Below are 18,234 nucleotides of genomic sequence, written 5' to 3'. Positions count from 1 at the left end.
TTCCAGATACCGAGGTACATAGAATTTAAAGCAGTAAAAACGAAATTGATAAAGCTTGATTACATATACAGAAAAAAAAAAGTTAATTGAATCAGCTGCAAAAAATATCCTGTTGTGTTTGACGTTCTGGATGCTAGACGAGAACCTCCTAGTACAAAAAAAAATACTATGTGGCAAAGATAGCGCGAAATTTGCTTGTACAACCGTGGTTATCAAAAAAGCAAGTCGATTAAGTGAATCGATCAAAGCAGATAGGACCTTTTGAAGTAGTCATCAAGATATCTTTACATTACTGATAGACAGCAAAACAACCGTCCTCAAGATGGGTGTTCCGTATCAAAAATTGACAACGATTCGGTAGTCAATTTATCAAACACTTGTTGAAGCAACTCAATACGAGTGAAATGCCACTTGAGGTCCTCTGCAGATATACGGCAAATACCTAATAAAGGCCAATAAAAGTGAGTAATCAAATAGGTATACAAACTTTCAATCCCATAAAACCAAACACCGAGTCTTATCAGTGCTTATCTGTCGGCCAGTTCTAGTTTTTATTCTGCGCCGCGCTCGGCAAATGATCTTCATCGCATGCATTCAACATTCAGTCTTGGTTCAGTAAAAGAAAGAAAGTGTGCTTTCTTGTAAGTTAAATAAACGAACGGAAGTTTGTATGGATTTTTACAGTAAGTAACCACTGGTGAACATTGCATTAGGTCCAAAGTAATATTGACAGATTCTCTTCGTTGGCCATGTAAAGACCTTCCCAGGTATTTCAGCACACAGATCGATATCTAATATGACAAACACAACAATAAACGGTTATGTGCTCAAGTTATTAACGTAAGAGAATCGATCAATTTACTTGGGACCTAATGCAATTTTCAACTTGACTTGTTTATCGCTTCAGAATCATAATGATTATCTAAATTTGATTGCGCCTAGATTACGGCAAAGCGAATCTTTTCCCAATCCACAATTCATCAATGGTGTACCCCTCGTTTGATCATTCGTTCATCGCATGACGTTTGGTGGATGAATATTTTCAAACACATCGCAGACTAATGTGGATGTAAACAGGTGAGGCAACGTGAATTTATCATCTCTTCCGTTCTGTCACTCTTTAAATCGATGACGGAGTTTAACGTCACACTTCGTCAACCAGTTGACTGCGGCAGAGTGAAAGAGACAATAAACCCGCATTGCCTTACCGGTTTACATACATTGAGCGCAGACGCTTTATCTTCCTCTTTGCCTGTTTTGTTTTGATCGTCGTTCGTGAGCAGCGTTGCCAATCGCCGTTTAGTTTAAAAATTATAACCGATTTGAAAACTTTTTTTTTAATTTGGAAAACGACCAAAGTACTTGCAAACAATAATAAATGGCTAAAAATGATTTTTTCGACAACAACCCGGAAACCCCTTAAATGTTCGAGCGAAAATCCGACATCACTGTCCCCTCTCTCCAGCAGTGGCATTCATCGCACCGTGCTGCTGGAATGTCAAAACTATCACTAATTATCACAACACACCCACTGGACTGAATCACTTCCCGTTTTGTGCGAACAGCAAGTGGCAAATAATTACCCGTGGACAAAGAATCGGTTTTGCGTAACACTTTTCACCCGAAGAAAGCAAGAAAAATGTCCATTTGAAACCGTGTTCCCGTGTCGTAGATCATCGGACAATGGCTCGACACCAGCACCGCCGAACGGTGAGCGATGTTTTCAACATCGAAGTGGCTGGATCCGAATCGCAGCTCTGCACTCTAGGCGCTGGAGCAGGAGGAGGAGCTGTGGATCAGCCAATTTTCGCGGAACCCAGCAAGTGCTCCCCGTCGTCGTCGTCCAGCGATTTCCAGAGCACGAGTGATAGCAACTTTCTGCTGCGGGAGGACGCCGCCTACAGGCGACGGAAGGAGCTGTACTATCACCGAACGAACGCTGACGGAGGTAAACAAAATCAGAGCGTTGAAAAGGATGACGGAGAGGTGCAGGGCGACAACGAAGACGAAGACGAGATACGGGAGTTTGCGGACGACGGGGACGCGGCGAGTCAGTTCGAGAAAAATGCCGTGACAAGCGATTGTAGCAAGGCGACGGTGAGCCGAGTGGCAGTCGATGTAAGTGGTCGTCGCAAGATCGTAGTGGTGATTTTGTTTCGCATATATATTTTCCGATTTTTTCCCCGCAGAGCTTTCGGCGATGGTCCGCCAACTTTGGCAAGAGTATTAAGAACAACAAACGCAGCATGTACAACAAGACGATCCGGTTTATGCCGTCGCGGTTGCAGAAAAGTGAGTACCTTATCAGCGTTCGCTCCTAGCAGGACTCCTTTGTAGGTAGCGGCGAGGAATGTCAAGGTTGATTGCACCAATTGTGTGAGTAGTTCAATGGGGTACAGGGGACGGGAGCAGCGAGCGGGATGACGAGGTTTGTTGACATTTGTAGGGAAGTGATTCTATTTTCAGATGATTTTAGCGTTGCGTGACGAAGGAGAGTGGCGAAAAAGCTGTGAGATGGCACATGATCCCGGTGATTTGTTGATTTTCATTTAAGGAACTAGACGGTACTTGTATGTGAGAAGAGGAACTGTAAGCAGTGTTTCTTCGATAGTCAATCGTACTAGATAAGGAACTATCAGGTGTGCTCGAAAAAAGACTGATAAGGACGCTATTGATGAATCTGAATTGAGAAGAAAATGTTGAATCAGAGAAGCGAATGTGTTCTAAACAATCTTGTTTACCAAAACAATCAAGTGGTCGACGAAAAGCTGAATATATCACTTGAAAATGGGAAAAATAGTGGTGAAGCGATTGGTCATTGGAGCTAGGCAGCACATCACTGATAGGAGGGATTCACTTGAAAGTTTTACACTGTAAAAAATATTTTGTAATATCGCATCTAAACCGAAGCATATAAACCGAGTCGAAAATTTTGTGTGAGAAGGCGAGAATTCCGATTCGTGATGGAATCGAAACTCGGAAAAGCTGACGAACGAAAACTAGCCCCAAAAGAACTATCGTTTACGGCAGAGATCCTGTTTAAGCGTGGAAATTCACGAATGATTATCGTCAATCCGTTTCCATCTTCAAACCCGGTCAAAATCTTTTCGTTGGATGGTCCTCGGAAGTCGGGTGAAGGAGTGGTATCAGAAATTTACAATGGTTTCAAGAGTATCGCCCATCTTTTTTTTTTTTTTTTTTTTTTCTTTATTTTAGAGATTTTTAGCCTGAGGCTAGTTCATCTCTTGTATCGCCCATCTGATAAACCGCATGCAACAAGAAGTTTGCAGAAGGTGGAGACATTTAATCACATATAGTGGAGTAGTAAGAGCCTGGATCAAGACTGGAAGTGTAGGCTAAAGATCTTAGAGGCAATTATGTTGCAGACTGTCGAAAACCTTCCAGAAAGTGCATCCGGAAGCTGAAGTCGGTAAATCTGTGTTCACCGTAGAAGTAAAGGAGCTGATCTATCATTTCGTTCCGTTGCATTTCTAGAGGAGCAATTCGTTAATTGCATACTGGCAACTGTTATGTATCTACTTCAACGCAGAGTTGATAATAGGAGAGTTACGCAGACTGGAATCATAGTCTACCTAACGATCATAGTAGTCAAACTGACTCTGTTGCGGGGGAGGTATTGTTATCGAAACTAGAGGAAACTTTCACAACCCAGGTGAAGTCATCCGAGGTGTAAACAAAAACAAAGGTTGCCAAAAAATGCCCATTGATCGACATCAGTGTTGCAAGCTTCACTCTGCGTAACTCTTCTATTATCAACTCTGTTTCATCGTTCTTATTCTGATTGCTCCCGCGAGGAAGCTGTCATTCAACATTCAAGGTGTCCAGAGGCATTGATGAATGCAGAATTCACGAAAAACCGTAAGCAACTTCGGCAGCCTTTCCCAATGTCAGCAGAGAACATTTACTCGATGAATGGATTCAAGTATTTCGCCACAATAATTGATGCCCACATTCGATTTATACGAGTACGTGTACCGAAAGCTGTCCGGTCGGATAACGCCGCAAAATATTCCAGAACAGCCATGAGGAGTTTCTACCAGCAGAGCCTTCCGTAGGAGCTGGAGCTTCTTCCTCAAGAGCTGGAGCTTCTTCCGCAGCAGCTAGAGCTCTATCCGCAAAAACTGGAGCTCCTCTCACAGGAGCTTATTCCGCAAGAGCTAGAGCTCCTTACGCAGAAGCTGTAGGTCCATCCGTAGGAGCTGAACATCCTTCCTATTGAGCTGTAGATCCTTCGTATGAGAGCTGAAACTTATTCAGCAGGAGCTGGAGCTCCTTAAACAGGAGCTGCAGATCCTTCCTGTGGAGCTGTAGATCCTTCGTATGGAGTTTAGATCCTTCCTATGGAGCAGCAGATCCTTCCGTGGAGATGGTCCAAACGCAACATCGTCGAGTACCGAAAGCTATCCGGTCGAATAACGACACACAATATTCCAGAACATCAATGAGAAGATTCTACCAGCAGAGCATTCCGTAGAAGCTGGAACTCATTCCGCATGAGCTGGAGCTTCTTCCGCGGGAGCTCCTTCCACAGGATCTGAAGCACTTTCCGCAGGAGCTGTTGATCCTTCCTATAAAGCTGCATGAGCGGGACCACCTTCCGTAGGAGCTGCAGATCCTTCCTACGAAGCTACCCACCCTATAACCTAGGAAACTGCATTCATTCTTAACTCGAAAAGCTACCAACTCAACAAAATCATTGCTAACCTCCCCTTACCATCCTGTTCCCTTCCAGCCCTGTCCATCGATGGCGACCTCATCACGACGACCGCCTCCGACGTGGAGCAAATCACCCAGGAGCTGGAACAGCGCGAACAGCTCATGGAGGACAACCCGCTGTCGGAGCAGCTACGCATCGAGGCGATCAAATCGATGGCCCAGACCCTGTCGATCAAACGGCAAATCCGGGCCAACCTGGCCCGTACGGTGACGCGCCGGTCCGTGAGCCGATCGAAACCGATCAGCTTCCTGCGCAAGTGTCGCTACAGCGGGAAGATGTACGGGAGTCAGTTTGCAAAATTCCTTAAAAATTCGCTGACCACCTTTGAACTGTTCTACGGCAGCATGAAGGAGGTGGAGGGTCACTTCGGCAACCGCATCAGTGCGTACTTCAAGTTTCTCCGGTGGTTGCTGGTGTTGAACGTGGTTCTGGTGATTTTCGTATTTTGGTTCGTCAGTTTTCCTCAGATATTGTACTACGGGATGGAACAGAAGACTGGAAAGCTGGAGTCCAGTGCAGAGCAGAACCTGACAAACAGAGCGATGCGGAACACTCGAGGGGACCTCAGCTTTACGGATCTTTTCACGGGAGAGGTAAGTTAATCGAAGATTTGCTAAATCCATCTGGTCATAATCTGATGAAAATATTTCTCTTGAACTATAAGCTTTCAAGGCCTTAGGAGACGGTCAGTAGATTTCACTTCAAATAGAACTCCTTCGAATATGTCAACTCACGATTGAACCATTTCCAGGGCTACTTCACCGAATCGATCCTGTTCTACGGCTTCTACAGTAACGTCTCGTTCACGTTGCTCCCAGGAAGCTCCGAGTACAGCCTTCCGCATGCGTATTTTCTCACGGTGATCATCATGTACATTGCCACGTTCGTCGTGGTTTCGCTCAGTATGGCGCGATCCTACCGGATCAGCTTCATCGAAACCAGCGGAGCCGTTCACAACGTCCTGACGCATAAGATCTTCTGCTCGTGGGACTTCGGCATTGCGAACGAGAAGGCAGCTCAGCTGAAGCATGCCAGCATCTTTCACGAACTTCGGGAATACTTGACCGTCATTAACCGGCCAGATGGGCCTTCCGGCAAGTGGCAACGCTTGAGCAGCACTGCTCTCCATTTTATTGCCCACTTGGCCGTACTCATGATGATTGGGTCGATCGCATTCGGCACCTGGATGCTTCTGCAGGAGTTTGGGCAGACGGAGCACTTCAGCACCTGGTCAGCGCTCTACGTTTCCATTACAACGAACGTAACGATGTTGGTTTTTCAATATGTCTTCCGGTTTATATCGAGGTTAGTCAAAGCCGTAGCAACACAATTCAAAAACTTCTAATTTGCATACCGTTCTAGAATGGAAGACTACCGCCGACCTTCGACCGCTCTCAACATCAACCTGATGCGCAACTTCCTGCTTCAGCTGTGCATCGTCGGTGTCCTGATGTTCTACTGGCTCAACAAGACCTACGACCAGTGCTGGGAGACTTCGGTTGGTCAGGAAATCTACCGCCTCATCGTGATCGACTTTGTAGTGTCCGTGTTGTTCCTGGCCCTCCTCCAAGCCGCTCGCTACGGTATCAATCGTTTCTACAATCACTCAGTCTCCCTGCCCGAGTTCTGCATCTCCAACAACAGTCTCGGACTGGTCTACAACCAAACCCTCCTCTGGTTCGGACTTCTCTTCTCACCCCTTCTTTGCGTAGTCGTCACCGCGAAGCTATTCCTGACGTTCTATATCAAGAAGCTAAGCCTTATCTACTTCTGCAAGCCCCAGAGTAAACTGTGGCGCTCCAGCCAGACCCAAACGCTCTTCCTGGTGCTGGTTTTCGTGTCTCTGTTTGGTGTAATCATCACCCATGGTTACATCATAACTCAGGTTGCCGTTAGCGAGGAATGCGGTCCCTTCCGAGGAAACACCTACATGTTTCAGCTATTCATGCAGGGAATCCTCAAGCTACAGGAAGAGCACATCTTCTGGAAGATCTTCGCTTACATAACGAAACCGGCAATCATCGGAGGGCTGCTCCTGACGATGGGAGTCGTCACGTACTATCTACGAGCAAAATCCAAAGCACAGATCGCCAAGGTCAAACTACTGAAGGAGATGCTGTGCATGGAAGCCAAGGACAAGGAATTCCTGCTGGCCAATATAAGTAAGATTACCCGTGGCAAGGAGTGGCACTTTGACCGGGAACTGTTGAACGGCCGGAAGAGTAGCACCGCTGACAAGTACTATAGTGATCCGAGTGGCACGTGGCGATATGCGGAGAGTCCGAGGAAAATCAGTGGAACATCTGTTTTGAGGGATGAGGATGACAGTCCAACGGGGTCTGGGTATCATCGTGAGTTGCCTTAATTTGAAGTCTTGGGAAAGCATTTTTAATGTTGATCATGTTACAGGAATCGATGAGTGCAACGAGGAACGAGTCCGGATGAGACGCTTCTGAAGCGAAACTTATAAACTGTTGTTTTTTTTTGCATTGCTCTCAAATGTGAATACCTATCTCAAAGTGAAATTGTTCGATTGTTTTTTTTTATCGATTTAGAAATCTGAGTTTGCCTCAGTATTAAACGAATATTTATTTATGTCGTAATCATTTTATTTTTAGTCGTGATGCATTGACAATAAACGTGATTTTCATCATACCAGCTGGAATCGCAAGATTCCAATAAGATTTGGGTTTTAATTCGGGGTACAGAATCAGCTGTTTGGGCTGGTGAAAAAAAAATCAAAATAAACAAAGTGGCTACGAGTTCATTCAAACAAAAGTCCTGCGAAGATTCTCTACCACTATCGGGAAACAAATTGCTACACGCATACCATGAAGTCGCAGGTGTTCATTCTTGGTAGTAAAATTCACTCGCGAATGAATTCGATCGGCTGCTTGTTTCTCGTACGCAGTGGACTGTCAAGTAACGGCAAGCGTAACGGTATCCAAGGGCGCAACCGTTAGCGGGACAGAGATGGATGGCTTGCTGTATTTGTTTTGGTGTTTTTTTTCCCCAGCTGCATGACTGTAGCTACAGTAAAGGCAACAATTCAGTGCCAACATTTCAAAAGGGGGTAATTGCATTTGTAAACAATGGCTTTAGCCGTCGATTTCTCGCGAATAAAAGCTCACTCATGAAAAATAATGACACCAACAGGAATGTTTCCTCTACCAGCTAGCATTGTTATTTTGTAGGGGTGAGATTTTATTCCCGAGAAGTTGACGGCTAAAGCCATTGTTTACAAAAGAAATTACGCCCCTTTGAAATGCTAACGTTGAATTATCCGACTGTGAGTACATCGGCCGTATAGAATTGCATGTATGTATGAGTCTAGACCTCTTTGTATGCAGCATAGGAGTTCAAATAAAAATGAAGATTGATTTGCGGTGAAACAAATGCGAGATGATTTTCAAAATAACTAAAACTGTTGTAGTCGCGGAACCTAACCTAAATTTTTCACACCCATTTCTCAACCATGAACTTAGGCAGTTCTGTAAAAGAGAACGTTAAGAGATACAAGCAATGTTTATTCATGGGGGGGGGGACGTGCTGTCAAATCAGCCTACTGATCATTCTTGTATGAAACTGGTTCCAAACGTAAACAAACCCTGTAGGTTTCTTATGGCTTGTTTACGTTTGGAACCAGTTATGCGAGGTAGGCGGAGATTGTTCGCATTTGACAGCCACCTCCCCCCCTTGGTTTATTCATCAAAGCAGCTTGAAATTATCGCTGCAACTTTGCTTAAGGGCATGTATCTGTATTCAGAAAAAAAAGTAAATTTTTATTTTTAAAACCGCCGATGGAATGAGCATTTTAAGCAAAAAAAAAAATAGTTAACCGAAGACACCAAACGTCTACAACTTAAGAAAAAAGTATGTACTATGACTTGTTTCTTGCTAAGTTCCCATCGTCAACCACTTTTACTTATTTACACCGAGATTTACACGAGCACCTGACAAATTTTAAAGGCGAGTCAAAACAAACACAAACTTTGACAGACTCTGGTACGAGAATGGGCTACATTTATATATGTACTTGGAACCAATGGGCTAGTCAAGTAATGAGCCGGTTTAAAATCGATAGTTTTGTCAAAGACAAACAGACATAACACTCGTTAACGTTCAATTTAAAAGTATCGTAGTTGGTAGTACCACCATCTGTGGCGTGCATAGTCAATTCCCTTGCGTTTGACGTTTACACACTACCGCCATCTGTTCAGCGTACTACCCACCACAGTGTACTCAGCAGATGGCGGTAATGTTTTAGCGACGACATTTTACCATAGAGGTAACTCTAAGACTAGAAGATCCCGAAGAAACGTGCTCAACTTTTTAGCTCAGCTCTGGTACTGTCTTCGGTCCCAAGCTAAACGATTCACCCCTCGAAACATAGGAAAATCCACTAACCCCTCATTTTATCTGTCAAACTTTCATAGCGAATCAAAACAAACATTGGGTAGTACTAGAATTTCGACTAGAATGGGGTACGTTAATCGATTTGCTTGGGACCAATAGGCTAGTCAAGTAGTGGGCCAATTTAAAATCGTTAGTTTCGTATTAATTGTTGATTTTACGGTGAGAAATATTCAATATGTTATGTCTGTTTGTCTGTGGTTTCGTATTGATTGTTGGTGAAACACAGTTCGAGAACAGAAAACACTGACTATCAGGTGGAAGCCATAAATTCAGTAGACTTTAAAATCAGCTCAAGTGATCCTCAAGAGTCACGTTGCGTCCGTGAAACGGACCTTAAGCAGCGGGATGAATTTTCCTAGATTTGCTAAACGTTGCAACTTTCTATGCTGTACGATGACAAGACCGGTGGCAGTAGCAGCAACCATCGTAGAGGGAATCAATCAGGTAATACATAACAGCCCAGAATCACGACGAGCAACTCCAGTTAAAATGTAATTCTGGCTGCTCCAATTTTTTGGTTTGGTCATTGACCTTCCGGATGTTAGTCCACAACCAGTTGTTCGTAATGTACGGATCGGATAGAGCTCAAATGATGAAATGTGGACGGGTTTGTAGCTGGAGGGTATCAAGTATCCGGAAGGGATAAGATATTTGCCGAGGATTAGCAGAATCTAGTGCCCAGAACACGCGCCCGGAAGTTGTACGAGCACGACGAAGTACAGAGGATGCCTTCTCCTATACGTCAAGATGGATTTCAGGCAGGTTCCCGGACAAAAGTTTTATCTGGTCACAGCAAAGAGTAATGTCCCCAGCAAATTCAAGTTTGTTTTCGCCGATACATTCACCAGGAAACTGATGCTCTAGCAAAAAAAAATGCAGCTGCGGACTCAAAACCAGGCTTTTCATCACCAACAAAACGGTGTGCAGGATCCATTTTCTTTTCTGGTCTTCAATCTAGTACAACTTTTTGATTTCTGCACGTACCGAGACGAAACTTTCACCACTGAAACACGTGTATTTTCAAAACAAATCGCTGTTAAAAACTTTTAAATCTGATCGCAAGAGGTGCCGCTATAGAAATAACGTGTGCTAATTATAAGCGGACCAGACTTTGAAACATATTTTTGGACTATCCTACACCTTTAGATTTTTTTTTGCCGAGATGGACAGCACTGATCAGCTCAACATTTTATTTTGGTGGATCTTGTCGAGATTCAGCAAAATTTATGTTTGTTAGCTGAGATCCCGGCAAAATTCCCGTTTGCTAGCTGAATCTCGGCAAGTTTTTCACTAAAAAAAAATGCAGAGCTGCTCCCATCTTGGCAAAAAAAATCTGAAGGTGTAGGTAATAGAAAAATTGACAATTATCCACGGTCCATACAAATTTAAAAAAATGTGTATGGACAATTGTCTACGCAGGTGGAGGGGGGAGTTCAATAATCCCAAAAAAACTGTATACGTAGCTTATGAACAGCCCCTAACATGCTAAGAGCTCTCTCCAGATATCTCCAGCTGCAATTTTCAACGAATTATTAATGAGTTTGACAAGAATTAATATGCCTCTCTTTCCTCTGGAAAGTTCATCTTAACATTTCTTTGGAATTTATCTCAGAATTGCTTTGAAATTTTGCTCTGAATTTCAGTAATTACCCGATTGTTGCACCAAAGTATCCCTTAAACATTCATCATAACGTTGAATGAGAAAGATTTGGAATTACGGTTACGTGAAACTATTAATAATAAAAGTCATTATTTTGAAAATTTAAAGTTCCAGAATTACTTAGGAAATTCACAAGCAAATTTCCACCGAAATATTCTTTAGCGGCGATCCAATTGGTTGGTTTGGTCTAAAATTTTGGAACAGACCCAGACCGAGCCCTTGCACTGGGGGTCTATATTTTGTTTTAGACTAGTTCTAAAATGTAATTTTTTTAAACCAGTATAATTCTCGATCTATTTTGAACTGAATTTGGATCAAGGCAAGCACTGTTCCAAACTAGTTTGACAGCTGTCGCACTCGAGATTTTGTTTTGCTTCGTTGTTGGGGGTTTTTTTTCAGCAAAACAAACCGATTTATGTCGTTTTCGTTTTTGCGGTGTAGCTACACCGGTGCTACACTGCCGAACACCGAAAAAAATTAGGGTGTAGCTATCGGTTGCACCTTTGTTTACAAACAAATGATGATGAACTGTCAATGACTCGCACTTATTGCTGCTTACACTACACCGGTGTAGTGTAGTAAAAACGAAAACGACATTAGTTCCTCGATTTTCTAAGAAACGTGGGCAGAACAATCGACTGCTGTTGACATTGGTGTAGTTCCAGCACTATCGCACTATCGGTGCTGCTGTTGCTGCGAAAGGATCACAAGGGAGACATCCGGACGCTTCTGTTCAGCAGGATTTTCCGGGCATGTTTTGGAAACTCCCAGGGAAGTGGCCAGTTTCTGACTTTGTCCAAAACTCATCATGTGACACATCAAATCACATTAGATTTCAAAACCAAGATCAATGGAAGTCAAATAATGTGCCCAGGACCACCTTTCTTACTTCCAAGCATCTTTCAGGAACCCCTAGGGAAGTGACTAGTTTCTGATATGGTCTAAACCCTGTGATGTGTCAAATCTCACACAAATTAAAAAATTGTCCAGTTTCTGACTTGGGCCAAAACCCAACACGCAACAACATACCAGACAAATCTCAATAAATACAGGGTTTTATTATTATTCCACCCTTCCCAACGAGGAGCAGGAGGACGAGTAGTTCAAGGCTTTTTGTTAAAGCCGCGCATCAATCCCGGAGACAGCCATGGTTTTGACTCGGGTTTTGACGTTTGAAATAGAACGGCCAAAAATAGACCAACCGGTGTGCGTACGCACACAATTTGATCTATTTTGGCTTGATCCTTTTAATTTTAGCTGGTTCAAATGTGTCATGAATTTGGATCTAGATCAGACCACCCTAAGGGTTGGTCTAAATACAAAACGTCAAATTACAAAACGTCAAATTACAAAACGTTGAATGACAAAAGGTCGAAAGGAAAAAAAAGTCGAAGTGACAAAGGTAAAAGTGGTAAAAGGTCGAAGGGAAAAAAGATCGAATGGAAAAAGAGTCGAATGATTAGAAGGGGGGCAAAAGTTCGAAAGAGCAACATTCGAATGATGAGAAGGGGGACAAAAGGTCGACAGGAACAAATGGTCGAATGGTTCAAAATGGGGCAAAAGGTCGAATGGACTAAACGTTGAATGGTGGCAAAAGGTCGAATAATTTGAAGGTAGACAAAAGGTTGAATGGACAAATTGTCGAATGGTACAAAGATGGATCAAAGTTCGAACGGACAATAGGTCGAATGGTACAAAAAGGGAAAACAATTGGCATCATTTGTAATCCTCGGAACAATCCTAATTCAAGAGGTATGGCGGACGGACACAGATTGGGACGACAGAATTCTAATGAAGATTGCTACTCGCTGGATGGATTGTGCTACTCAAGAAGACTTAAGGACTGCGTAGTCCCCGTTGCTATTTCCCAAACTACGATCCAGACAGCTTCAAATCTCTTGAACTTCACGTGTTTGTGGACGCGAGCGAACGGGTCTTTGCAACGGTTGGATACTTCCGCATAATAGACAACGGTTAGATCAGAGTTGCTTTAGTCTCGTCGAAGGCAAACGTAGCACCACTTCGAGGACTTTCCACGTCTGGAATTGATGGAAGCGTTGCTGGAAGCTCGCTTGCGGAGGACTATTGAGCTAAATCATTTGTTGAATATACGGAAAACCCGAGGGAAAACCTGCTTTTGGAGTGACACATCGACCGTCTGCTCGTGGATCAAATCGGATGTTCGACTATATCGCCAGTTCGTTGCCTTCAGGGTCAACGAAAGGACTATTGACTAAGGAGCGTTGATGAATGGCAGTGGATTTCGACATAGGTAAATGTAGCTGACGAGGCCACCAAGTGCGGAAAAGGTCCCACTTGCAATGTTGACAGTCGCTGACTCCAGGGGCCTGACATCCTATATAACGTTGAAACAGAATGGGCGACTGTGCCAGGAGAAGACACAGATGAAAGCGACAAGGAATTACGGGAGGCGTTCGTGTGCAGTCACCGGTGTTAGATACTGATGGGTTTTCGAAGTTCGAATGACTGTTGCGCTCTATAGCATATCAGTCAGGCCTTAGAAAGTTTGTTTACAAATGCTTTTGTGCCGTTATCAAATGTTATGCCTGATATGTTCACCATTTCGTCGATAGTCTGCATCCAGCCAAAAGAAGATCTACGGATACGGTTGGGATTAGTAGTATGGATTTGCAGCAAGCAGAAAGAACATTGTTGTCCAGGGCGCAGTCTGATGAATCGTTATTTCCGGATGAATCGTTAAGAAGAATCGAGAAGCAAGTAATACACGTGGAATGCAATTAGGATCATCAAGCCATCTTGTTAAGCTGTCTCCATTCGCTGATGAGTAGGCAGTCGGGCTGCAGAAGCGCAGGTTCAATCCTACGATACAAAGTTTCCCATCATCCTACCTAAAACCCATCGTATTTAGAGGTAACTAAGACCAGAAGGTCCCGAAAAAACGAGCTCAACTTTTTGGCTCAGCTCTGGTACTATCTTCGGTCCCAAGCTAATCGGTTCATCCCTCGAAACATAGGAAAATCCACTAGCCCCTCATTTTATCTGTCAAACTTTCATAGCGAATCAAAACATACATAGTGTAGTACTGGAATTTATACTAGAATGGGGTACGTTAGTCGATTTGCTTGGGACCAATAGGTTAGTCAAGTTGTGAGCCAATTTAAAATCGTTAGTTTCGTATTGATTGTATTGAATTCTTTCAATAATAATAATCACATCACATGTGGTTTCGGTGAGAACAACAACAGAATGAATATATTTATTGACAGTTTCTCTCTATACGCTCAAATGGAATCAATTGGATTTGGGTAAAGTCTTGGTCAATACTGCACGCTCAATAGATTGTTGGTATTACGGCGTTGCTATTGGATTACTATCACCGGAAATATGGTCACGCAAATGACGAAACCATAGTCAACGAACTGCGTCAGAAGTTTTATGTGCTTCGTCTGCGCGTGGAGATACGGTTATCCAGGAAACGCTGCATGTGGTGCCGCATACACAAAGCGATACCCGTCACACCGAAAATGGGGCCACCAGCGCCAGTCTGTCTACCGATGCGTGCAAGAATGCAATAAGGAGATTCATAGCACGACGGGGCTCCCTTCTGATAATTTACTCCGACAATGGTTCGAATTTTGTGGGAGCAAGCAGGGAGCTGATGGATGAAATCAACAAGATTAACACCGAACTGGGCAGCACTTATACGAACGCACACACACAGTGGAGGATCAACCCTCCTGCCACTCCTCACGGGGAGCGGTTGGGAAAGAATGGTTCACGCTGATAAATCAGCATTAGGATCGGTTCCGGTAGTGCGGAAGCTGGATGACGAGTCTTTCACAACTGTATTGGCAGAAACCAAAAGTATGGTAATTCCAGACCACCTACATTAATTCCTACAGAAACAACCGGCCATTAATCATTAACTCCCAATCATTTTTTGCTCCTGAGCTCAAATGGTGTGCGAAAACCGGAGAAGTTCCCAACGGATGCAGGAATGGCGTTGAGAAATAGTTGGAACATGGTGAAGCACACTCTGGACAACTTTTGGTGTCGGTGGGTGGTTGAATACCTACCAACCATCATTCGACCGACAAAGTGATTTCGGGACGTACAACCGATCAAGGGAGAAGATCTTGTGCTCGTGGCGGACGAGATCGTTAGGAATCGGTGGTTACGAGGACGAGTAATTCGAACGATTCCGGGAAAGGATGGAGTGACTCGTCAAGCGGAAGTGCAGACATCAGGAGAGACATTGAAGATACCTGCTACGAAGTTGGCTGTGCTGAACGTGGCAAGTTCTGGTGACGCCTAACCGGAAGTTATAGCGACACGGGGGATGGGAATGTTCGCCGCAACAGCCCCTCGTACTGGATTCCACAAACGGTACCTAACTACACCCAGCGGTTGATCTGGGAAGCGCAAACCGTCACACGCCGTGTTCGAAGTGGCGTATTAATCAACTTTCATGTACCTCGGATTTTTTTTCACCAAAAGTTAGTTTGGGTGCTTACATTTAATAATCGATTGGTTTTAAAATATTCTATCGGGGGAAAATTGAAAAATCTTGATTTTAAATTTTGGATTTTTTTACCGTTTTTTTTTAATAGGTTTTGCATGGAGACGCAATGTACTTTGTGGAGAGATGGATTAATCTCCTTTTTTTTACCTTGGATTTGTTTTACGTCGATCTTGTTTTCCGTGCTGAGCACCAATGCTACCGACGCCGCCTGGGAGGCAGCTCCCACACCTGGACCCTTCCTTATCGACCCATCAACTCATGAACCGGGGACCAACGGCTTTACTTCCCTTCCGAAGGAGATGTTATGCCTCAGAACATCCCGGCGGCGCCGACTGTGTTTTTTCCAGGCCTGCTGGGGTGAGAGGTAATCACGCTTACCACTACACCACCGGCGCCGCTATTATTAATCTACTTTCATATACCTCGGATTTTCATCTCCAGATGTTAGTTTCGATGACATTTCAAAATCGGTTGGATTGAAAAGAATCTGTCGAGGAAAAATAAAAAAAAAAAATGACTTCAATATTTAGCTAAATTTAGCTCTATTTCCTTTTTCCTTTGTTTATACTCAACATGGTTAACTTCATTTAAGCGTGTTACCATATGTCATGTTCCGCGTAGAAGTAAATACAAAAACATTATTACTGTGTTCTGGAACTAAACCGCTTGTATTAATTATAACGTTCAGCTGCGTGTGACCATGAAGAAAACTCACGAACAAAACCGGTTGAAAATATGTCTCCTATGTTTCAATAAAGCGAAACTGGCCAAACACATTCATAAACCGTTGGAAAAAACAATTAAAGAGTGTTTTTACCCGATTTTGACGAACAAAATGAAATGTATCCAAAAGTGCTGTGCGGAAGCTGCTACATTGCGGTATATAGATGTAAGAGTGGTGAAAAGTTTCGAAAAATCCCTGTGCATAAATACCATAAGAGAATAATAACGAGAGGTTCAACAAAACACCAGGATTGCGATATTTGTCGTGTGGCACAACAAACGCTGCAGAAAAACGTTTCTATATCGAAAGGAAAAAAAGCATCGAACGTCATCAAAATTTGTAATGTTTGCTTGACACAAGTTCATCCTGGAAAACCACATAAATGCAACAAGTACACTAAGCTTCAAAATCTTTCGGTTATGGCGGAAGGAAGCCAAGATCATTTGGTTTCAACGGCTATACGGAAGAAATTATCAAAAGATCAACCAGTTGCAAGCATTTCAAATCAAAGGGGAAAACCTAGTCGTATTAAGGTTATCAATACAAAAGAGAAGGAAAACACGGTGCCAATTTCTCATGAGGATGTGTTTAATTGGAAAACTGACCTGGATCTTAGCACGCGCAAGGTATGATGTACGGAAATTAATACTAGATACTTGTTAACCTATGTTGTTTCCTTGAACACTTTGTTCTGTAGACGCTGAAGCTGGCACGTAACATTTGTGTCAAAAACCGTAAGGCAATTCAACCTGGGTTGAAATCTGCACTTCAGAACCGAATGAGTGAGCTTGAAGATTTCTTCAAGGTAACGACTATAGATGTATCATCCACCCTAGGGAAATATTACCTTGCCGAAAAACGTCCCGTTGTTATGTGTATCAGCGTTGAAGGTCTTATCCAATACATTAAGGCTAGAAGAAATGTGGATGATTGTTTTCTGAAGATAGGATTGATGGAGGACAAGGGTCAATTAAGATAGTATTGTGTATTGAAGATACGCAGAGGCAGCAATGCAAACAAGGATTCAAGGACTCAGGGGTTCGTCAAGCTCTGATCCTTGCTCTTGCTCCTGGTATACAAGAAAATTATGGAAACCTATCTAAATTTTGGGGACATCTAAATTTGACTTCGCTTGAATGTTTTGTCGCAGGTGAGTGTTTATAAGATTAAATGTAGCATCATTGCCAATTTTGTTATATAATACTGTTAAATAATGATTTATTGCAGGTGATCTAAAAGTAATCAACATACTAGCTGGTGTAATGGGCAATAGTGCGACTCATCCATGTGCATATTGCACGGTGCATAAGAAAGATTTAGGTACTGCCACAGGTGAACCACGAACGCTTGGGTCGATAAAGCAATTTGCAGAACGTTGGATGGCATCAGGTGGAAAGGAGAAGGAAGCTAGAAACTTCTTCAATTGTGTAAACAAACCTTTATTTTCCGGTAATGACTGCACGAAAGTATTGGATGTATGTCCACCGCCATCATTGCACTTGTTTTTGGGTCTAATGAACAGCGCCTACGACAACATAGCTAAAAACTATCCAACCATTGCAGAATCTTGGGCTAAGGCTGCAAATGCAACTCGACATGCGCAATTTGGTTTTGCTGTCGTGCTTTACTGACCAAAAAAGAAGTTTTACTCGATGCTGGTCTAAAAGAATATGCCTTTATGATGCAAAATCTTGGCTCGGTTATTGAAAAATGTTTTGGCATGGAACTTATTGATGGGTATCGTCAATCTATTGACGAATTTTGTGAAAGTTGGGAAGCTTTGAGACTTCCAACAACTCCGAAGTTTCACATCATTAAATTCCACGTAACTGGATTTTGCTGTAATGCAAACAAAGGACTTGGACGATATTCAGAACAGACAATCGAAGCAATTCACCACGATTTTGCCAAAACATGGATGAATTATAAAGTTCCTGAAAGCCACAACAACTATCAACGAAATCTGCTTAAGGCAGTCATCGCATACAACAGTAGCCATATTTGAGACCAATCTAGGAATGAAGCTTTCCTAACAATTATGAACTGAATTAAACTTTGTTCGCAGCACCAGTATAAATAATTTCCATCAATTTACAAAATGAAATCAAATATACAATATAATAAACAATCAAAAATTAAATACATGTATTTTTTTATGATTATCTTCATTAAAAGCGCTGCTATTTAGTTAG

At 42.9% G+C, this 18,234-nt stretch overlaps 1 protein-coding gene across 1 annotated transcript; it reads left to right on the top strand.

Annotated features, from left to right (window-relative positions):
- Positions 1–655: 655 nt before the first annotated feature.
- On the top strand, positions 656–7,420 carry LOC135703330 (transmembrane channel-like protein 5). Its single transcript, XM_065224518.1, has 7 exons — positions 656–683; positions 1,673–2,118; positions 2,190–2,292; positions 4,754–5,331; positions 5,490–6,043; positions 6,101–7,089; positions 7,148–7,420. Exons 1-7 carry the CDS (start codon positions 671–673, stop codon positions 7,192–7,194), a joined length of 2,730 nt encoding a protein of 909 aa, XP_065080590.1. The 5' UTR covers positions 656–670; the 3' UTR covers positions 7,195–7,420.
- The last annotated feature ends 10,814 nt before the right edge of the window (positions 7,421–18,234 follow it).

Source organism: Ochlerotatus camptorhynchus, unplaced genomic scaffold (genome assembly GCF_037179485.1).
Source record: "Ochlerotatus camptorhynchus isolate MF236.1 unplaced genomic scaffold, CSIRO-AGI_Acam_v1.1 ptg000212l, whole genome shotgun sequence".
In the NCBI taxonomy this organism is placed as follows: domain Eukaryota; kingdom Metazoa; phylum Arthropoda; class Insecta; order Diptera; family Culicidae; genus Ochlerotatus; species Ochlerotatus camptorhynchus.
Note: the sequence above shows the minus strand (reverse complement) of the source record. Positions and strands in the feature narration are given on the sequence as shown.